Consider the following 24,000-nt stretch of genomic DNA (forward strand, 5'->3'; position numbering starts at 1 on the left):
TATAAAACTATATATGTTATACATAGAAAAATGCCTGAAAAGACACCAGATCCTTCCCTCCTGGGAAGGTATAGTGAGATGAAAGGATAGTACTCTGGGGGAATATTATGTGTATTTATAACATGGATGTATCCATTTAGGATCTGTATAATTAGAGGCATATACATTTTATTAAAAATTTGAAACCTACCTTAGACCACATAGCTAAAAGAAGGAGAGAGAGAGAGAGAGGGGGGAGGGAGAGAGAGCACGATCCAGTTATCTCTCTAGTTAATATATCATTTTTCTGAGGAATCTGACACCCACCATGATCTCCTCTGGCAACACCAATAATTCCGTATTGATTTATCATCTCTGGTGCAGAACAATAAATCTGTCTTCAAGCATTTTCACATTATGGCTGTATGAGTCAAACAGTGTGTGTGTGTTAGAATTTTCACATGTGGGGCAACACTGTCTGGAAGTGGTCACCTAGGAAAGAGTCACAGATGACACACAGGGTCCTCACTGTCAGCCCCACTTTGATATCGTGGTGTGCTCTTTCTTTGTTGGTCGCCCACAGCAGTGGTCCTGAGAAAGACAGAAGGAGTATGGCCTATAAATTACACTTACTCCAGGAGATGTGTTGATCCATTGTTTGGAATAGTACTTTTAAAAAAACAATCACTGTGGTAAGCCACAGCAGAAGAGGAAATTGATAAAACAAGTGAAGTCTTTCCTTAAAATCTCTTTATACTATTCAGAGAGCCAATTATGTAATAGGCTTACAAGGCAATTGACATACATTATTCTAATACTTAGAACATCGTCATTATCTTCTTTTACAGATAAGGAAATAGTGTCAGTATGTGTTGGTTGTATATGGTTTGTGATAGCTGGCATGTCGAGTAATTTGGGTGGTTGACTTCCCCTTCACCCTTGGGAGTCCCCTCAGGGCATGAGAGACAGTCACATCCTATGTGAGTTTGCAACTATGTCATCTTTACTACCTTGTAAACAGAAGACTGCACCTGTGTGATATTTTGTTCTAATTAAACTGTGTGAAACTTCCCCTGACCCCCACTACCTTAGCAAAGTTCTGCTCCTGTGAAATTTCTCTCATGCTCCCCTTCTCCTTGAGCTCTCCTCAAATAGAAAAGCCCTTAAAAGGACCCTGGAAACTGCCTTTCTTTATCCAGAGGTTTTTACTTTTGTAAAAGCCACTCTGGAATGCCAGCTATGATAACAAAGGACTATTTAATTCTGAGTGTGGGGCATCTCTGTAGTTCCAATTCACCTGGCCCTTTAACAGTTAAGGAGCTGTCACTGATGCCACATGCAAAGGGGTTTCCCCTTTGGCTAAATAACTGTGTCTGTTTAGATGGGCTTCTCCTACCATGAATCTGGGTCATGCTTCTGTTGCAGAGCCCCCAGCATTCCCAGACTCTTTTGTAGTTTCTAACTGCTTATTCCCTGTTTTTACCCACCCACCATACCACAGTGTGATTTTTCCTTTTTCTGATCTCTGTGGTGTGTGAGGGCTGCTCACCAAGGCAAGGGGAAGTGGGTCTGTAGATATTTGAAGAGAGCTAAGTGTGATTTTCCAACTTGATCTCCACAAAGGATAGATGTGGCCGAGTGGTACAGAGTGAGAAGGAAGGCCCTCTCGATTCAGACCAACCTGCCTTCTCCTTATAGTACTAAAGACTCTTAGTGAGGGTTGTCCCCACTCTACCCCAGGGACATTGAAAGTCCCACACCTGGAGGGCTGGGGAGCGCATTGGTGCCTTGGGGGAAGAGGATGCTGTTAAATGTCCTAAGACACAGAGCCCAGCCCTAGAACTGCCAGGAGTGCAGTGGTTGAGCAAGGCTGCCCCAGGACTTTCTGCCTGTCCACAGGCCTGTGTGCAGGTGACATAGCCACACCACACAGTTGTAGAATTCCCAGGGAGGCCAAAACAATTCTAGAAGTCATAGTGATGCCAGGCATGTTTATTTTTCAGATTTGTGTGACATGAAAGGATGACAGACTCCGAAGGGCCCCAGGGACACATGCTGCGTTTTTTGTCTACATTGCTTTCCCAGAAGGTTCCTGAGAAGTCAGACGTTGTGCTTCGCTGCATGATTTCTGGTAATCATCCCTAGACTAGTTACTCACCTTGTAACACCTTCTGCAGACCAGGTTATTGGGCTTATAAAGGCATTGTGAAAAACAACATTTGGGAAAATTACCTTGGAAGTTTATTCTGAATAATCAGTTAAGCAGTTAAATCCCCTATGATTTTTTTTTTTTTGAGTGACTTCCTGGACACTGTTTAGTAATTTTCTTCATTTCACATTGTGGTTCTTGGTTAGGCAACTCTTACACTGGTAAATTTTTCAGATAACCTATTCTTCACTTCTCTTGACACATAGGAATGGCATGAATAACTTCCATCGAGGAAATGAACTGGACTTTTCTGTTACTCTTTAACTAAATTGGGCTAAATTTGTCTCCTGTTGCTTGCCTTCTTCAGGCATGCTAGTAAATGGTGGAAAGGTTAAAACCAGGGTAAAAGTCACTCAGTGGAGAGGAAGCCAAGAACTCAAATTTCCTCTGGCTTAGAGAACATGTCTCTATGTTGAACATGTGAAGGCACCAGTGACATTTTCTGAGGGCAGACAGAAAACTCCTGTGAGGAAGGAAAGCTCTTGTAACAAGGAGAGAGAAAGCTGAGGATACAGCTCAGTGGTAGAGTGTTTGCTTGGCATGTTCAAGGCCACACACACACACACACACACACACAAACTAAAAAACAAGGGGAGAATTTGCAGGTGAGGTTTCCAGCAAGTGTAGGGAGAAAAGAGAACCACCCACAAGGTACGAGATACCACTTCCCTATATAAGTCTCATTTCTGGCTGATGTTTCAGATCTATACCACACGAAGGGGAAAAAACCTGTCATCTATTAGGAAACCGGTGGTGGAGGGGGATCAACCAGCCCTGATCAGTCAGAATGAACAACTGGAGCCTAGGAAGTCAGAATGAATTCCCCTTGGCCTGCGTATCACACCTCATTTGTACTTTCTTCCAAGAAGTAATGCAGACACAAAAAGCAATTAAATACTTCCTCAGTAGGAATGGAATAAACATTGACTAAATGGAGGCACAAGGCTGATAAGTACAGGCAGAAATGAATTATGATCAGCAACTTTTTCAATGGGTTTTCAGGGAAGTTCATTTCGGGCAGTTTAGTCACTTGCAGTTTAGTCACAGGCAAGCAGCTGTTGGAGAAGGATGTGTCCTTGCATGCAAGTCTTTCTGTTTCCAGCCCTAGGGACAGCTACTTAGGCATCTACTTGGAGGAGGAGGTAAGAAGGAAGAACCCAGTTGCTAAAAAGCGCATTAATGGCATTGGCTCTGAGAGAAGGAAGGAGAGGGCCTCTGAGCATTTTTAGGTCCTGTCTACGGTACAGGTCTCACTGGCTTTTCTCGGTCACCTTCCTGGCCTCTTTTAGTTTTCCCTTTCCTATGGCCTCAGAGGCATAGAGAGTTCTTATCTTAGTGCTCTCTGGAGTTGCTTGGCAAAAATTATACCCTAAATAAGACAAAAATGCAAGAATATTCCTGGAATGGATTCAGTATGGTATATTGTTTCCAAATACTGGACTCTCCTTCCTGAATATGTAACATATTTGGATAAATTCTCGGTGACATGGAGGCTAATGAGAAAGTTCTTTAGAACACACTGAAAACTTTCCTACCCTGTAATAGAAGGGGAAAAAATCCCAAGGGGGTGGATGAAATCCTGGGGGGTTAGGAAAAATGACCTGCTTCTGAGGGAGAAAAATGTATGTCAGTTTCTCTCATGACATCAGTCACACATGTACAACCCTGGGGAAATCTATGCACCCAACTCCTTCCTCCTCAGGTAAAAAGTGGCACTTCTGTTCTTCTAATCCATCTTGTTCTCTTTTGCGCCATAACATACACTCAACTTTGAGTAAATTGGTTTCCACAGAAATATGAAATTAACATTTTAAAGGTTTTATTCAACTTGCTAATTAATGAGAAAAACACAAAATGTTAAAGCCTGAGAAGCTAATTATTTATATGCTATTGCATAATGTTAAAATAAAGTTGTTAGGTTAGGTGTAATGCTGTTTAATGTTCTGTTGGGCAGTCAACTATTTATGAGGTTGCCTTTTCTGCTAGCCAGAAATGATTTTCACCTCCACTGGATTAAAAACCTACAGTTTAACATATAATCTCACTAAATCTGGGAATGTTAATCAGTAGTAATCATTGAATGAAATGAAGTACATTCCCCAATATGATTCTTGGATGATCCTTTGTTCCAGATGTCATTGAAAAAAAGATACTATCCATATCTTTGCCTACTGAACAATTTTTCTTGAGATGAGACAGCATTTTTCATTTTGTGTTCTCCCCATCACACAACTGTCTTAGGTGCATAATGTGCCCAATTATGTTTACTAAATCACACATTTGTGATTTGTGAGAGGAAGCTTTTTAATCCCTCAACTGATGTAACCCATCATGCTCATCCGTGTTCCTTATTGCCTGTTCTTGTTCATAAATTTATACCTTTTTCTAAAAATACTTAAAGTAATAAGAATATTCTTAATTCTTTATTATCAGGTCATCCCAAGCCAGAGGTCACTTGGTATAAGAATGGTCAAGCCATAGATGAGTGTGGCATTGTTTCCAGTTATGAGTTCTTTGAGAATCAATATATTCATGTGTTGCATCTGTCTTGGTAAGTGGCTTTGCCCTTATGGACTGTTTTCTAACATTCTGCATTCCATCGAGTGCTGGTTACTAGAGGCAAGGCCAAAAGATTGACTCATGTTTGCTTGTGACATCTTAATTTTAGATGCTATTGACAGGCATAAGCCAAGGCATCCAGCAATTATTATGTTTGGCCCTCTGGATGCACAAGTTCCACATCTGTTTATTCAGTCAATCACAGATTGAAAATATTTTCAAAAATTGTATTTGGACTGAACCTGTACAGATTTTCCCCTTGTCTTCATTCCATAAACAATACAGCATAACAGCAGTTTACATGGCATTGACATTGTATTAGAAATTGGATGTAATCTAAAGGTGATTTTAATTATAGTGAAAGAAGTATGTAAGCTATCTGCAAATACTGTGCTCTTTTATATGCGATATGACCATCAGTCGGGGTGGGGATGTCCAGGGACTAATCCCCCTTGGATACTGAGGGACAACTGTATTTGCTGAGCTCAATAATTATTACGCTTCTCTAGTTTACACCATTGATGGAGTTAAATATTATTGAGAATTTAATTCAAGTGACTTATGCATTTGCATTCATTAGGTGAGCTTTTCATTTAAGCTTGTCTTTTTCTGGAAAGTTAAGAAAGCGTGACAGGATATCCGCACTGTCATCCAGCCTTCCATGGGTAGGAAGGAAGAAGAGTCTGACATGATTCCTGAGCAAATTGGTGATGGAATTTACAATAGGTACCATACCTTCTGGCTTTATTTTAGGAAGAGTGGAAGAGCAGGATAGCGTTTTCAAAGTCTTTTTTATTCTCCCCAGGAGCTATTTGTTTGGATGAAACTAGGAAGTTCAACATGCAAAGAAAATGAGAACTGCTCTAATGGCAGCTAGGTGGGGAACCTGTGCCCTTGGTTCCAATGTTACTGAATTGATCACAGTGCCCTTCTGAGGCTCTAAGAAGCCAGAGGAAACAGTGGACACGGTATGGAAATTACTGGTAGTCAGTAGCCTGTTCCAGTGGCCCTGGATCTGAGAATAAGAATATTGTGCAAGTACCATACAACAATCATTTTGCTAAATGCTAGAGATGGGGGTGAGGAATGTAAGCATTGTCCACATCCTTGCAGTACTCCCACTCCAGTATGGGAGTCAGTGGACAAATGAATAGGTCTTTTCCCCTCACTGTACCAATATGCCTAGGAAGCAGCCATGTCGGCATTTGTGCCCTGTAAATTGGCTTGGACTTTCCTGCCTCTTCATTCCAATTTGGCCAAGGCCTTCCCCTCTTCATAGGCAGCTCATTCAGCTTAGAATCTGCCTGTGCACTTCACAGGAAATTCCAGGTACTCAGGCCTTTTTTGTTAGCCCCAGTCATTCTCTTCTTCTTTCATATTACTGCACAGACCTCCCTCTAGGTTCTTATCTATTATGATTATTATACCCAAAGGAGAAATGGGTACTGTTCGGTAGACTGTGGGTCTCATAGGATCAGGAGCTCTGTTTTACATAAATGCATCTTTTGGAGCCTGGTACAATGCCTACAACATAAATATTTCTTAAAAGAATGAATGAATGTCTGTGTAGGGGGGAGGTGTTTATCTAGATCAATGTTGGCAAACTTTCTACAAAGGGTCAAAGAGCAAATATTTTAGAATTTATAGGCCAAATGCAAAACAGGCTACAACTAATCAGACATGGTAGTGCATGCCTATAATTCTAGCGCTCTGAGAGGCTGAGACAGGAGGATCACAAATTTATGCACAGACTGGGCAAATTAGTGAGACCCTGTATACAAATAAAAAATTATAAAAATGACTGGGGATATAGTTTCAAAGGTCCTGGGTTCACTTCCAAGCAAGCAACCAACCAACAGACAGACAAAGCCATAATTATTCAACTATGGGCCCCTGTACTACAAAAGTAACCATGTATAATATGTTTTAAACACAAAGAAACAAAGCATAGCTGTGTTCCAATAAAACTTTATTTAAAACAGGTAGGGGATAAGATTTGAAGGTTTGTACATTGAAATTCTTGGTCTGTTTCTCACTGCTGCTTTTGTTCCCCCTCCCCAGAGCACTCATTACACATTTCTTGACTAATTATATTCTAACATTAAGCCAAAATATTGTGTTCACATTTTAGCCAGAAGAGAAGCCTAACATGTTCTTTTTATAATTGAGATTTTCTGTTAACATTTTTCTTGTGTATACAGTACCAAAGTGTTAAGAAATGGAGAGGATCATGATGAAATCCCAAAGGTGGATAGGCAGGCTAAAGAGGGAAAGACACAATAGGGAGGGGAAACTTAGAAGGGAACTTGCACTTTGGAAGAGGTAGGAAGTCACCATTGTCTCCTCTGAGGTCTAGCAGAGCAGTGGTATTTGTAAAAATGAGAGATGTAATGTTACCAAATCTACTCTCTCCAAGCTCCAGCCCTGCCATTTTGAAAAGTAAGAAGTATTCCATCCTAATGCAAGAAATGATGATAGAGCAATGTGACTCTCTCTCTCTGTTACTGCTTAATACTAAATAGGCGGGACAATAGTGACCTTTGAAAGCTGTGACTTTTTATACCAACAGTTCTGAATCGGAGCTGCCTGTTGGGATTGTCTGAGGAGGTTTTCATTTCAGTGATGTTTGATTTAATCTCAGTAACTATTGATCAATTAATCTGATCCCCAGGTAATTCTAGTGTGTCATCTAAGAAGAAAAATGTTTTGCATCCTAAACATTCATCTGCAAAGTAAGTAAGTTTATACCAGAATACCACATGCTGGTTAGGAAAACAAATGGAATTTTAAGTAAATGACTTTCAAAGATTACAAGTTAGTTGCTAGTTATATTAGTCTCAAGTTTTCCTGCTATTATCAATATATCATAAACCACTGGATTAGCTCATAGCTCAAAGAACAGCACTTATTTTTTTAATCTACCTGACTTTGGACTTTTAGTCATTAATCTTAGCACTTAGATATTTAAAAGCACTGTTTCTCTGTTTCTCAAGGAATTTTTTGAGCTCAGCAAATCTAATCTGCAGTCTTCCCTTGAGGCCAAGAGTACTGTGGATGTATTTCTTGACCTTTGGTGTGACTGTCTTTGCTTTTCACGGTGGCACTCGTGCCTTTCCCTCCCTGCATTTTCCCCTCTGACCACTCTTTTTGGGAGAGATATCATTGGTGCTGTAACCCTTGCCACCAGTCAAGGATGCTTGGCAGGAAGGAAAAGTGGACAGCCAAGAAAGCTTTCAATGGGAACATCAACCCTAACATTACCATCTGCACTGGAGCTGGAAAAGAGCATTGCTTTTTAATTAAAAAGATGTGGGAAGGCCTCTTTTGAAGGTCACAGTCATGCCCCACTATGCCGAGAGAGAGCACAGATTACAAGGGAGGTGGCAGCAGCAAAGCTCAGCCTGTGCCTGCGTCAGAGCTGGGTGAAGCAGCCCCACCACCCCCCGAGCTCATTAGTTCTGTCTGGCCCTGGCTAAGCTTGGACAAGCTTTGCAGAGTGCTGATGGCAAGGATGGCCGGGAGAACAGCAGTCACCACAAGCCAATCTGCTCCCAGAGTTAAATAGTATGTCCTCAAGTATGAATGGTTCCCCTAGAATCCCCAAATGTGACATCATTTGGAACTAGGATAATGCAGGTGTAATTAGTTAAATTGAGTTTGTATTTAATTAGAGTGAGCCTATGCTTTCCAACCTGCCCCAAATTTTGTATTAGCTTTCTATCACTATTACAAAATATCTGAAATAATCAAGTAATAAAGAGAGAAACTCATATATTACTTAGGCTCATAGTTTTAGGTTCCTTGCCATGATTTGTTGGCCCCTTTACTTCTGAGCTTGCAATCAGGTAGAATATCATAGTGGGAGTACATGATATAGCAAAACTATTCACCCTATGGTCAATTCCCCAGTGACCTACAGACCTTCCACAAGGCCCCACATCTCAAAGGCATGACCATCTCCCGGTGGTGTTGTGAGCTAGGGTCCAAGCTTTTAACATGTGGACTTTTTTATTTTTTATTTATGGTGCCGGGGATTGGACTCAGGTCCTTGTGCTTGCGGGGTAGGCACAATAACCACTGAGCTAAATCCCTGGCTTAACACATGGACTTTTAGGAGGCATTGATTATTAAAGGTTTTGAAGGAGAAATCCGAAAGGCTTCCTGGATCACTTATGGTTTGCCCCTGGGGGACATTTAGCAATATCTAGAAACTTTTTTTTTTCTTCTTTCCAGTTCTAGGAATTCAACCCAGTACTTGAACTCAGGATCTTCACACTGAGCTACCACAGCCCTTTTTTATTTTTTATTTTGAGACAGGGTCTCATTAAGTCATTGCCCAGGCTGAATTTGAACTGGTAATTTTCCTGCCTCAGCCTCCTGGAGTGCTAGAATTACAGGAGTGTGCCACCCTGCACAGAACTATAATAGTTCTGGAAACATTTCTGATGGTCACAGCTGAGGAGAGTAGGAGTGCTACTGGGATCTAGGGGGCAGACGTCAAAGATGCTGCTAACCATTGGACAGTACCCAGAACAGCCCTCCATAATAAAGAATTATTTAGACTAAAATATCCGGAGCACTGACACTGAGAAACCTATAAAGACCCACACAACTGAGAGCCTTATTCTGCTGATCAGTGGACTTGCTGGGTTTCTTCTGGTTTTGCATGGCCTGCTAACACTCATTCATGCTGCTGTCACCAGTTTGAGGGTTGGCTGGGCCACAGGGTCCAAAATGGCTTCAGTGACAGGTCTGGTGCTTGGTGCTGTTGTTGGCTGGAACCATCCACCCCCCTGTTCTCCTCCCTATGGGCTCTCATCCTCCCACAGGTGGGAGCTAGTTTCCTTACAGAACCATCTTGGGCAGCATTCCAATGTTACAGAGCCGTATGGCTTCTTGAATCTACTCTTAACACCAGTCTCACCATAGGGCAAGATCAAAGAGGCAGGAAAATAGATTCATCTCTTAAAGAGTAAAAGGAAAAGTCACATGGTAGCAAGGTGTGCATACTCTGAGAGAAGGAATTTGTGGCCAAATTTTGTAATTTACCATCTTTTTAATCACCTATTATAAATATTTTGTTCTGCTTAAATAATGAAATATAACAAAAATCCAAGATATCCTAGTATGTATGGCTGCCTCTTGTCAATAAAATAATTTTCTTCACTTTTAATTGACTTATTTATTCAATAAACATCAATAGCACTTAAAATGTTCTAGTCACCATACCAATTAAAGGCATGCACAGTCTTCTAAGTGCCATAGTCTAGTGGAGGAAATGGACAGATGAAAAAAAAGTGGAAGACTGTCATGCAGACATGAGAGTTTAAGTTGGTTTTCTTGTACATGTCTATACTCACAGCCACATTCAGGTGGTTTTTAGAAGGTGGAACCTGTGACTTTGGTCATGTCTCAGCCTACTCTCTTATCCCTCACATGTGGGTGAGACCCCAGGAGCCTTGGCACATGGTGTCACATTCTTGAGGCTACTGTGATTTGAGAATTGGTTGCATGTGCTTGTTATCTGTGCTAAAGGCTGTGTTCAGTCCTTGGAAGAACCATCAGCATCTCTTCTATGCATGATCACTCAAGGAAACCTGCCAGACATCTGAAAGACCTGAGTCATCATCTGTGACTGAGACTAGGCAGGTGAGGATCAGTGACTCAAAGATATTCTTCCTGGAATAAAAATGTACAGCATGCACTCATCCTGCTAATGGTAGAACTGTCACTATCAACTTTACTTACAGAAGATGGATCTTATTTCCTCCACTGAGAAAAGATGCTGAAGCCAGATTGATCTGGTTGTAAATCCTGGATTTACAAGCTACATCATCCTGGGCAAGTTACTTAACCTCTCTATGCCTAAGGACACATCTGTAAAAATGAGGATTTTAATACTACCTGCTTTATAGGGCTGTTGTGAAGAATAAATCAACACATGCAAAGAATTTAGCATTTGCAATAAATAATAGCTATTTCATGTGCTTCAAATATGTTCCTTGCACACAACTATAATTTTTGGAGTGGATAAAATAGGACAATTTGAGTGTAAAATAAGTAGTGTAGACCGGCAGCATTTTCCATCTCTGTTATTTCCTTCTTGGAGATAAAATGTAATTAACATGTCTGATCAAAGACTCACTGGATACAAATAAAGATGACTAAATCTCTCTATGTCTTGGCTAAGACAGCAATGATTTTCATCCAAAGCTGGAAAGCATTTTGTGAACTTCATGTTCTGTGAGCTTAAGTAGGTGTAAGTAGTCTTAAGGATGACTGGTAGAACTTTCCAGCCCCAAGAAGGCTTTTGTGTCCCCAGCACATGGCTAAGGAGGGCTCTCATGGCATTCTTCCTGAATGAATTCAGCAGGCCATTGCTCATACTGTGCCAGAGCCCTACTTGAACAGGTTCCGACAGTCTGATGAGAAACTCCCACTTAGTCCCTGGGGTGATAGGTCCCTTCTGAGAATTCACTACTCATCATCACATGCTAGTTGTGACTTTAATAGGTGAGTGTCTTGGGGGAGAATGGTCATAGGCCAGGCCATGGGATACTCACCTTTTCCTGGGGACAAGAATTTGCTGGCTATTCCTACCACTGTGCTGATCCCTTGGGATGAATCCTTCTAGTGTGGGGACAGGAAATAGGTAGATTCCAGAGCTCTCCCAAGACCTTGGGATAGCTAGGGTGTTCCAGTGACCTAGGATCAGGCATATGCTGACTGTCTCCAAATGACACCTTCTGAGGACTGTGAACAGACTGGGAATATTAAGATCGTTTAGTGAAGTTTTTGATCCTACTCTGTAATCAAGAGTCCTGGTCAGAAGCTCTGGAGAATTGAAAAGATGGGAATTTTGGTGATGTAGAAACCACAGCATTTTTGATAACTGCCAAGGCACTTGACAAAGGTAGAAGGTGTGTGGGACAGAGTAGGGACCAAATAAGTTCTGGGAGTCAGCACAAAGAGCTTTGTCCCAGTTTTGTAGGGATGGGGGCAGTACTGAGAACTGGTTTGCTTGATAACTCTATTTTGTCCCTTTTGTATACACAGGTGTGGGCATCTCATGAAAGCCCCCAAACTCCCCATCTTTGTATATCCACCTTTGCAGGCATCTCCTGCCCCTGATGCCACACCTTGCCTTGCTCTGTGACCTACTTTTCCTTGCACCCTGTGCCTTTCCCACAGCCAATCTCTGAGCTCCATCACCTTGAGGACCTGCTTGGCCCTTCCCTCTGCATCTATCTGGGAAGGAAGGCTGAGACTCTGGACCCTCCCAGGTGCCTCTCTAGACAACACCCACACCTGTTTCCCAAAGGAACCCATGGCCTGTGAGAGGAATTTGGACAGAGGATGGTCTGACTGCTTCTGTTTATCTTAACTTGGGCTGTCCTAACAAAATGCCATAGATTCAATACCATAAACAACAAAAAATGTATTCCTTACTGTTCTGAAAGTTAAGAAGTCCCAATCAGGGTACAGCATGGTCAGGGGCTGGTGAAGTTCTTCCTGGTTCATAGAAGGCCACCTTCTCACTGGTGGAGAGAGAGAGAGCTCTTTGGTGTCCTGCAAGGGCCCTGATCCTATCATGAGGTTCCCTTCCTCATGACCTCATCTAAACCCCAAATCTTCCCAAAGGCCTCATTTTCAAATACCCTTGCATTGGGAGTTAGAGCATCAACATTTGAATTTGGGGAGAGGGATACAATTCAGTCCATTGCATTGCCCTGAACATGGAAGGTATCATAGCCATATGCAAGGGCAGGCTAGAACCAGGTCTCAGTAGTGGGGAGTGGGGTGGCACCCAGTGGTTCAGAATCAGAGATTTACAGCATTCTGTGGGTACTTATAGGGTCAGCTCTGGATCATATTTTTTTTAGGTTCAAGTCTTAGTCTCTTAGTAGATTAGCTTTCTCAACCTCTACCTGATTCAGTTTCTGTATCTATAAAGTGGGAATTCTAATAGTATCTACCTTACAGGGCTCAGTGAAGATTAAATGAAGTAATGCACACAAGGAAAGTTTTTGAACAGTTCCTGGGTATTAACAAGCATTAAGTAAGTAGTAACTCTTTTGATCCTGTTGGCCCCTGTATATAGGTGAAGTGTCACTTTTTTTTTTATTCATATAATCTAGGTGTACAATACAGTTAGATTCATTATTAGGATCCTGTACCTTTACATGATAGGTCTTGATTCTCATTTTTTCCTCTTGTCCCTTCCCTCCCTTCACCCTCTCCTCCCCTCCCCATTTACAAACACTTTATTTCCATTTTTTTCAATTTCTCATATTTTTTTCCTCTCCCTTATTACCTTTCCCCCATCCTTCCCACTTTCCCTATACCTTTAGCCCTTTACTTCCTATTTCACATTATTAATTATCTCATTAGGATCCTGTGTACTATTATAGTGTTTCACACCAGAGAAACTATTTGGTATTTTGGTTAAAGAAATCTCTGTTTGAACATTAAAAATAGGGAATCCTAAAATAAAACTAAAAAGGAAAGTAAAAGAGAAAAGGCAATGATGTAAGATTAAAATAATCCTTAATTCTGAAGATAAAAATTGTCCCTGAACATATTTAAATTGCTTTTTGCTCTTGTAGTCTTATCTTATTCTTTTTTTCATTATTTAGAGAATACTTTATTAGTTTCTGTAATCAAAGCCACGTAGATATGACCTTACATATTCAATACAGTGCGTTACCCCTGTACAAATGGAAAAATAAAATAAAATTTAAAAAAATTAACATTTCTAAACCAATAGGTCAATAATAGATAATAGCAATATGTTATGCATCAATAGCAGCAACAGCTTCTCCAGGTTCTGCAGTCATCTGAACAAAATTATAGGCATTCAGCACATTCTATTAAAAAAAAACCCAAAAAACAAAGAAAAGAATAATATCCAGATAACAGCAAAGTTCTGCTGCTGTTGTGGTACCTGACACCATTTTTTTTATTAGCATTTTAATCATCATCTGGGAAGATGTTATGCATCAATAGCAGCAACAGCTTCTCCAGGTTCTGCAGTCATCTGAACAAAATTATAGGCATTCAGCACATTCTATTAAAAAAAAACCCAAAAAACAAAGAAAAGAATAATATCCAGATAACAGCAAAGTTCTGCTGCTGTTGTGGTACCTGACACCATTTTTTTTATTAGCATTTTAATCATCATCTGGGAAGAGAACATTCTAGAGTAATATCTTTAAAAATAGCTCTGATAAAGCATGGTCACTACTATGTATCATAAAGCAGTTACAAGATATTTTACATTCACAGAGGTATGATACAGTACCGTCCTACATCAATAATACTAGAATCAGTTTTGGTTTGAAATTTGCTTTGTCTGCAAATAAGATTGCTATCCCTGCTTTTTTCTGGGCTGCTGACATGTGGAGAATTGTTTTCTGTCTTTTCACCTTCAGTCTATGGGCTTCTTTTTGCACTAGGTGTGTTTCTTGTATACAACATATTGTTGGATTTTGCTTCTTATTCCATTTTGCCAGTCTATTTCTCTTGATTGGTGAGGCCATTGACATTGATGGTTATAACTGATATGTACTGACTTATTATTGTCATGTTATTGGCCTTTTGTTGACTATTTTTACTTTTTCACCTTCTCCTTTTAGTTTCTTGCCTTGCTTGTTTGATTTTCTCTGTTGGGCCTCATGGTGTGGTTGTCTTCATTGTCTTTTTCTAGGATCTTGTTTAGAATTGCTTGTAGCGCTGGTTTGGTATTCATGTAGTTTCTCAGGTGTTCTTTGTCATGGAAGTGTCTTATTTCCCAATCCATTTTGAAAGAGAGTTTTGCAGGATACATCAGTCTAGGTTGGAGGTTGTTCTCTTTTAGTACTTGAAATATCTCATTCCAGGCTCTCCTTGCCCTAAGGGTTTGTGTTGAAAAGTCTGCTGTGATTCTGATGGGCTTTCCTTTGCATGTGATTTGTTTCTTTTCTCTTACTGCTTGTAGTATTTTGTTCTTCTGTTGGGTTTCTGGGATCTTGATTATTATATGTCTAGGTGTAGATTTTTTTTGATTGTGGCTAGTTGGGGTCCTATATGCCTCAGTTATCTGAATGTCACATTCTTCCCCTCTGTTTGGGAAGTTTTCTGTCATTAATTCTGCGAACAGCTTTTTTAAGTCATTTGTATTTTCTCCTGCTACTTCATGGATTCCTATCAGTCTTATATTATTCTTCTTTGCATCATCTAGGAGTTGTTGGATTGATTTCTCATGATCCCCTACTGTTTTTAAGAAACCACTCTTTTCATGGGCATTGACTGCAAACTTATCTTCTATAGCTGAGATTCTATCTTCACATTCTTTTATTCTGTTGCATACACTTTCAATGGAGTGTTTAATCTCTTGGATATCTGTTTGAATCTGTTTTATGGATCCCATTTCTTTCCTATATTGGGTGTTTATTGTTTCCATTTCTTTCTTATGCTGGGCCTTCATGGCTTCTATCGTGGTCCTGAGCTCATATTTTTTTTGTCAGTTTCTGCTCTGGAGTCTGAAATCACGACTTTCATTTTGCTCACCATCTCTATGGTTATCTGGGAAATTATTTCTGTTTTGAATTTTTCTAGAGCCTGATTGATCTGTTTTGTTACTTCCTGTGTTTTGAGTTCAGGGTGTCCTGGTGGTTTACTATTGGCCTTTTCATCCTCATTTGCCCTACTGTTTGCCATTGGTGAACTGGAAGTGTGTCTTTGTGTCTTGCTTAAGTGTTTTCTCATTTTTACTTTTGTTGTCAGGCTATCCTTGGTCTAATCTCTGGGTTATCACCCAAATTTTCCTGATATAGTTGCGCCCTAGCTTCTGGGTCTCTAATGATCCATAGACATTCTCATCTTCATACCATCAGAGAAAACAGCTCATCAAATCAACCACAATCCTTTATCCCAACTGATGCAATCAGCAACACATTATGATCAAGCACAACTTGGAAACTGACCACCTGTGGTAGTCACTAGTCTATCACCCTTAAACCATTTGAATTAAATTGAAATCAAGAAGCAGTCCAGAACATGTCTGCAGTGAACAAACTTTTCAATATAGTATAATTACCATTTAGGATTGGGGCTCAGACAGAGCTAGGACTCAAGACCCCTGATCTCAGTTAGCTGATGGCTGAACCCCATGACACAATCGGGCTGCAAAGCCCAGATTGAGTTCCCCAACCTTCTGAACAGTTGAACTCCACACCTTTCTACTACAGGTTTCCCATGCCCTTTCTTTAAAGATCTTCAAAGTTGGGAACTCAGAAAAATACCCTTATGACCACCTCTGCCTCTGCAGAGTGGGTCCAAAGACTGGCTCAATCAGGAGGTCTGAGAGTGCATGGGGGGGTAGGGGAGTTATGGGGGTTCAGGCTACCTTCCTGGCACTGAAGCGATGGCATCTCCGGGCAGGAGAAGGCGTGGCTCTCCTTCCCATGGTGGATTGGGGCCCAGGCAACCTTCCTGGTGCTGGAGCGATGGCGGCTCCAGGTGGGAGAAGGAAGAATCACTCTTGATCATGAGACTTCCTGGCTGAAGTGTTTCAGAGATGATAGTCAAAACACATTCTGAATTCTTAACAAGAATCCTTGGGCAGGCTCTGGAGTGACAATGTGTGACTGCTCCTTCTAGAGGGTCTACAAAGCCAGGCTCAGGTCAGGGATGTGGACTCTACATGCAAAGGCAGGACAGATGGGAAGAAGGAATGAGGATCTTGGAGCAGTCATTCAGTACAAATTCTGACACATTAACACAGTTCTTAGCCATTACAGTGCTTAAAGATGTCAGTCAGGCCCAGCGGCATGCCCACCTCCAGGCCTGTGCTTGCACTACTCCTACCTGGCATGGTTTCTTTAAAGGTAGCCCCATGCCTAGCTGTCTTGCTTCCTTCAGGTTTCTGCATAAAATCACCTTATCATGAGATCATCTCTGACCAGTCATCTAAAGAGGCAGTGCCAGTTCTCAGCATTCCCTGCTTTCCCTAGCTTGCATTATTGCCCACTTAGCACGACATGGTATATATAGTGTCTATATGTACACTATTTTGTGTGTGTGTTTGTGTGTGTGGAGAGAGAGAGAGAGAGAGAGAGAGAGAGAGAGAGAGAGAGTATAATGTATGTGGATGTCAATGTATAACAAATTATATTTATTTATTTTTGGTACTGGGGATCGAACTCGGGACCTTGCACTTGTGAGGCAGGTGGTGGCACCACTGAGCTAAATTCCCAGCCCCAAACTATGAATATTTAAAGTATTCAGTTTGATAAGCATTGACACAGGCAAATGCCCATAGAACCATCATCATCATCAGGATTATGAACACATCTTTTTAGGGTCCTCAAAAGATTTCTTGTACCCATTTATAATTTCACCTTCCTGCCCTCTCTGCACTTCTGTCCTCAAACAGCAGCTGCTCTGTTTTCTGTTCCTATGGTTCTCTAGATTTTTTTTCTAGAAATGAGACTATAAGGTATTTTCTCTTGTATGTGGTTTCTTTTCTGCCATATAAGTATCTTGAGAATCATCCATGCTGTGTGGCAGATAGATAGTTCATTCCTTCTGTTAAGTAGCATTCCAGCATTTCAGTGTTTGGATCTACTATGATTTCCATTTGCCTGTTGATGGGCATTTGGGTCACTCCTAGTCAGTGTTTATTCATTTGTAATTTTGTGTATTGTGACTCTGTCTACTGAAGTAGGGCTCACATGAAGTGGAAGTACCAGGAAGCTGAGAGCCATCTCATCTGTTGTTCTCTGCTGTACCTCTAGCACCCGGCGCCGTGCCCTTCTCTTAGTTGGCATTCAATAGAGACATGGGGAAGGAGTTGCATTGTACCTGCAGTGAGTTGGTTGCATTTCTCAGAGCCTTGCCAAAGGGAGGGAGAGCCATTCCTTCACGTCTGGGGCACTGATTTGAAGTACTGTGGCTTCTTGGTGGCAAACCTACCAGTACTTTGGAGGTGCTGCTGTTTAAGAATACTGTTTAGGAAAACAGAGTAATTGTAAAGGGCCTCCTGCAGTAGCTTTATGTATTGTGCAATTTTCCCATTACTGGGACCAAATACCTGACACCCACAATTGAAAGGAGGAGAGGTTTAATGTAGCTCACGTTTTGATCAAATTTAGCCCATGGTGGACTGGGTCCAAGACAGAAGGACATGGGAAAGCAAAGCTTCTCACTTTATGGCTGCTGGAAAGCAGAGTGAAGGGGTAGAGTGCCAGTGAGAAAAACACCCTCCAAAGGCATGCACACAGAGACCCACGTCCAACTGGGCTCCACTTCCTGACAGCACACTCAGCCACGAACATCAGTGGATTAATCCACTAATTATAGCCCCTCCTATTTCTCAGTCACCTCTCCAGGACTCTCTTAATCCAGCCAAGTTGACAATTAAGATTAGATGGAATACTCCATTTAAGCTGCAGGGCGTCTGAGCTTCTGGTCATTCTGTGGCTGCCCCTTTCTATTCTTGGCATCTTCCAGCCCCTTGGCTGCTGCTCCAGCATGTGAAGGCTCTTGCCCAGTTACAGCTGTCCTCTGGCCTCACTAACGCCTTCCCCTGCCCTCTCCAGCATGGGGCTGCTCTCTCCAGGCACTGTGCTCCAGGCCTTCCTGCTTTCCTGTCTGCCACTTCCCAGTTGCTCCTTTGCCTACATTTGCCCAATGGACACTGAGAGATGCCAAGGAGGTAGAAGCATAAAAAAAGTTTGGGTTAAGATGATGAAGAAGGTCACAGCAGGCACTGAGGTCCTGCCAACAGGTCAGCAGGCAAAGAGAAGCAATTAAATTATGAGTTTCCTCCCTGATGGCAGGTCTCTGAGCTTCTTTATATCTTTATTTATTTATTAATATTATTATTTCTTTCTGGGTGGAACTTAGGTCCTTGTGCATGCTAGTGAGCCAGATTTTGAGAGAGATGTTCTCTGCCTTGCATTTGTTTGTTCCTTTGTCTGAGTTTAGCAATTTAAAACTTTTTTTTTTCAGGGCCTTTGCACTAAGATACATCCCTAGACCTTTTTAAATTTTGAGATAAGGTCTTGATATGTTTCTGCCCTGGCTGGACTCAAACTTGTTATCTTCCTGTATCAGCCTCTCAGAATTCTGAGATTATGGGTGTGTGCCACCAGATCTGGCCAATTAATTTATTTTTCTTCCTTCCTTCCTTCTTCCCTTCCCTTCCCTTCCCTTTCATTCCCTTCCCTTCCCCTCCCCTTCCCCCCTCCCTTCCTTCTTTCTTTTCATTCTTTCTAAAGTAAAACTGACTCTTTTGAGCCACAGAGTTGCATGTAGGAGCTGCTTGCCAAGCACTGACTAGGGAACTCAATCCAAATTAAGCAGCAAATCAAGTGACAGCTGGTATTTTGCTGAGCCTTTAATAAGGAGGGGACTTTTATCTTCTATAGGACAGTTGATGTCACAGAGCTGGAAAGGACTCTCAGAACTTGCTGCTGGATTTTGGACATCACCATCCCCAGGGAACTTGTTAGAAAGGCAGAATCGGTTTCCAGCTGCAGGCCCACCCAATCCAAGCCTGCACTTTGATGAGATCCCTGGGGATTCATGTGCTGGCTGAGGCATGAGATGCCCTACTCTAAGGATTAGCCCACTCCTGGCTCCATGCAACACTGGGGGAGTAAAAACATATAGATCCAAATACTCCTCATCCCCCAAAATTCTGCTTTTGTTGATCAAATCCAATTGTTTTAGTTTATTTTTTGCACTTTCTAGGTTGCCCAAGGTCCAGAAAGGCCCATCTAGAGTAACACAGCTATCAAGGACAAAGCTTAGCTCAGAACTCAAGGATTCCATTAAATTGCTCAGCCCACAAGTATCATCCTCCAAATGGAATCTGCTAACATGAATGCTCAACTGTAACTCAAAAGGAGAGGTCATAAGAACTTCCTTCCAAAATGAGCATTAGTTGAGGGTCACCTGTGTGCCAGGGACCATGCTAGCACCTGGAGATACAACAGGGACCAGGGGAGCCTCTGATGTCCTGGGATAGAGATACTATGAGGAGCTTGATATTTAACAAACCAGCAGCTGTGCAATATTTCAGGTGAAAAGGAAGGAATATAAGGGAAGGAGGTCTCTCTGTTGGGGTTCAGTGAGTGGAGAGGTGAAGGGGAACTGTGGGAAGGTGATGTGGTTCTTACCTGGGGAAGAATGTTCTTGTCAGAGGGAAAGGCAAGGGCAGAAGCCCAGAGGTGGGAGCAGGCCAGGCCACTGTGGCCAAGTGCAGCATGTGAAGGGGAGGTTGTAGGGCCTATCATTCGTGGCTCCTGGTCGTGACTAGGAGGTTACTGTGAAAAAAATGGGGACTTGCTGGAGGGTTTTTTAAGCAGAGATATGTTTTCTGGCTTGGTTATAAAAGTATGACTATGGCCTTAGTGCTACGAATGTGCCATCTGCAGAGAAATGAAGGGAAATCGATGATGCCCCACAAGCAGATAAGATGATAGTGGCTCCAAACAGGAGGGCTTCAGAGAAGGTGGTAGGAAGCATCTGGGTCCTGGCTGGATCTGGCAGGAACTGCTGTTGAACTGGAAACAGGAAGGGAGTGAAAGTAGACTTTAGGGTTTTAGGCCTGAGCAGTTGGTAGGGTGAAACTGCAGGGTTTTAGAAATGAGAAGCAGGCTGGGTAGGAACCCACAGAGTTTTGTCTAGATGTTTGATGAACTAGGAGTATTAGTCCTTCAGAATTCCATGCCATCTGGCTTTTATAAAGCGCACTGAGCCCTCCAGCTAGTGATCTTGTGCTGCTGAGCACTGTTGACTGCTTGCTGTAACTTGTCTGATGGGTGCATTCTTCTTAGGTGCTGAGAAGAATGCTGGGCCTCTCACAGATCCAATTCAGAATATAATTTAGGATTTAAAAAATACCGTTCCAAAGCCCTTGAGATTTCTGGGACATTATGCTAGGCTGGTGGTCTGTTAGGTGCTGAAGGTGGATTATTTCGAATCACCTTGAGTTCTCTTCTGGTATGAGTGGTCAGTTGTCTGTTTACTAAGCCTGGTAGTAGGGAATGCTGCAGGATTTTTTCCTGTCTAAAATCATTTGCCCATTTCTTTTAAAAGAATTTTGAATATGTCTGTAAGGCTCCCAGCTGTCAAAATTGAAGTGCTTCTGTGTCCAGTGAGAGCCAGAAAGCCACTTCCCATGTATTCTCCAGAAAAAATATCTCAGACTTGCTGATTCTCTGAGTTCAACCTCTGGAAAAAAGATCTAACATTTATTTAGCTCAGTGCTTCTGAGCTCTGAGTGTGTATTAGAATTGCCTGGAAGCTTAAGAAAAACTGATGGCAGTTTTACCCCTACGATGCCCTTAGACGTTTAAGTTTTCTGGTGGGGATCTGGCACTGATATTATTTTCTTCCCTTTAAGTAGACTTTATATTTTGGAGAAGTATTGGGCAAAAAAGCACAGAGATTTTTCTGCCTATCCCTTTCCCCACACAGGTGCCACCTTTCCCCACTATCTGTATCCAGCATTAGAGTGGTGCCTTTGTTACAATCCATGAACCTAGACTGGCACGTCATTGCCACCAAAAGTCCTCACCTTAAATTAGAGCTCACTCATGGGACTGTCAGAATATGTCACGACACGTATCTACCATTTTGTATTGTGCAGCATAGTTTCACTGCCCCCAAAATTGTCCAGCACCAGTGTTTCTAAACAAACAAACAAAAAAACACTCTAAGTTATTCTACTGTTTTTTTTTCCAAATTGAGTTTATTGGTACATTTTAGGTATACAGTACAGTTACATTAATCATTGGGATCTTGTACCTTTACATGATAGGTCTTGGTCCTCATTTTTTCCCCTTGTCACTGCCCTCCATTCTCCCCCTCCTCCCCTCCCCATTTACAAACACTTTATTTCCATTTTTTCATTGTCTCACATTTTTTCCTTTTCCCTTATTAGCTTTCCCCTACTCTTCCCACTTTCCCTACACCTTTAGCCTTTCTCTTCCTATTTCACATGGTCAATTATCTCATTAGGATCTTATGTACTATTATAGTTTTTCACACCAGAGAAACTATTTGGTATTTACACATGTGTGACATCTATTTCGCTTAGGAGTATATCCTCAATATGTATTCCTTTTCCTATGAATGAATCTAATTTCTCATTCTTTATGGCTGAGTAATATTCCATTTTATAGACAAACCACATATTCTTTATCCAGTCTCCAACTGATGGGCAAATGGGCTGTGTCCAAGTTTTACCTATTACAAACTCTGATGCTATAAACATAGGTGCGCATATATCACTGTGATATGATTCTTTTAATTCTTTTGGAAAGATACACAACAGAGGGATGGCTGGGTCAGATGGAATCTCTAGTCCAAGCTCTTTGAGGTATCTCCATATTGATTTCCCCAGTGGTTGCACCAGTCTGCACTCCCACCAACAATGGAGAAGGGTTCCTTTCTCCCCACAACCCCGCCAACATTTGTTATTGTGTGATTTCTTTCTTTTTTTTTTTTTCAGCTTTAATTGAGTTTATTGGTACATTTTAGGGATACAGTACAGTTACATTCATTGTTGGGATCTTGTACCGCTACATGACAAGTCTTGATTCTCATTTTTTCCCCTTACCTCTGCCCTCCCTTCACCCCCTCCTCCCCTCCCTACCTACAAACACTTTATTTTCATCTTTTCATTATCTCACATTTTCTTCTTTTCCCTTATTACCCTTCCCCTACCCATCCCACTTTCCCTGCACCTTTAGCTCCTTTTGTGTGATTTCTTGATAGCAGCCATTCTTTGTGGGGTGAGGTGAAATCTCAGTGTTGTTTTCATCTGCATCTCTCAAATGACCAGTGATGTGGAGCATTTTTTTCATATATTTACTTGCTGCTTTTACTTCTTTGTCTGATAAATGTCTGTTCATTTTGGATGGCCATTTTTGAATTGGATCTATATATGTGGGGGGCTGATTGTTTTGAGTTCTTTATATATTCTTGATAATAGTCCTTTGTCTGAGGAACAGCTGGTAAAATTTTTTTCCCACATTGTAGATGGTCTCTTAGTTCTGCTGATGGTTTCTTTTAAAGTACAGAAGCTTTTTAATAAGATGAGATCCCAGTTGTTGATTCTATCTGCTAGTTCCCGTGCTACTGAGGATTTGTTCATAAAGTCTTTTCCTATGCCAATGTCTTCAAGAGTTCTGCCCAACTTACCTTCCAGCAAGTTTAATGTTTCTGTTTTAATATTTAGAACTTTAATCCATTTGGATTTTAATTTAGTGCATGGCGAAAGATAAGGGTCTAGTTTTAATCCGTGGCAGGTTGAAATCCAGTTTTTCCAGCACCACTTATTAAAGAGGCTATCTTTCCTCCACTGAGGATGGTCGGCTCCTTTGTCAAAGATGAGGCAGCTGAGTAGGTCGGTATTTGTTTTTGTGTCTTCCAATCTGCTCCACTTATCCTCAGGCCTGTTTCTTTGCCAGTACCGTGCTGTTTTTAATCACAGTGGCTTTGTTAGTATAGTTTCAAATTGGGAATTGTTATACCCCCTGCCATGTGTCTGTTGCCTAGGATGGCTTTTGCTATTCTAGGTCTCTTCTGGTTCCAAATGAATTTTTGGATTCTTTTTTCTAGTTCTGTGAAATATAGTGTTGGAATTTCAATTGGCATTGTGTTGAATCTGTATAGCAGTTTTGGTAGTATGGCCATTTTCACTATGTTGATTCTTCCTACACAGGAGCAGGGGATATCTTTCCATTTTTTTATATCCTCTTCAATTTATTTTTTCAGAGTGCTATATTTTTCAGTGTAGAGATCTTTTGCTTCTTTTGTTAGACTGATTCCTAGATACTTCATTCTTTTGGATGTTATTGTAAAAGGAATTGTTTCCCCAATTTCTCTCTTAGCGAGTCTGTTATTTGTGTACAAGAAGGCTATTGATTTCTGAGACTTGACCTTGTATCCAGCCACTCTACTGAATCTGTCAATTAAGTCTAGAAGCCTTTTGGTGAAGTTTTTTGGGTCTTCAATGTAGAGTATCATATCATCAGCAAATAATGACAGTTTAACTTCTTCCTTTCCTATCTTTATTGCTTTAATTTCTTTCTCTTGTCTAATTGCTGTGGCTAATGTTTCTAGAACTATATTGAAGAGGAGTGGTGATAGTGGGCATCCTTGTCTTGTTCCTGATTTTAATGTGAAGGTTTTCAGTTTTTGGCCATTTAATATGATGTTGGATGTTGGTTTTTCATAGATAGCCTTTATTAAGTTGA

At 41.3% G+C, this 24,000-nt stretch overlaps 1 protein-coding gene across 1 annotated transcript in view; it reads left to right on the forward strand.

Annotated features, from left to right (window-relative positions):
* The window catches only part of Alpk2 (alpha kinase 2), a 151,973-nt gene that overhangs the window by 33,463 nt on the left and 94,510 nt on the right, over positions 1–24,000 (forward strand). Inside the window, exons 3-4 of the mRNA XM_033757531.1 lie at positions 1,983–2,110; positions 4,622–4,739. Coding sequence (XP_033613422.1) covers positions 2,002–2,110; positions 4,622–4,739 — 227 coding nt within the window. The 5' untranslated portion in view covers positions 1,983–2,001. The remainder of the gene's footprint in view (positions 1–1,982; positions 2,111–4,621; positions 4,740–24,000) is intronic.

This window comes from Fukomys damarensis, unplaced genomic scaffold (assembly GCF_012274545.1).
Source record: "Fukomys damarensis isolate Sample0158 unplaced genomic scaffold, DMR_v1.0_HiC HiC_scaffold_30, whole genome shotgun sequence".
Classification (NCBI taxonomy): domain Eukaryota; kingdom Metazoa; phylum Chordata; class Mammalia; order Rodentia; family Bathyergidae; genus Fukomys; species Fukomys damarensis.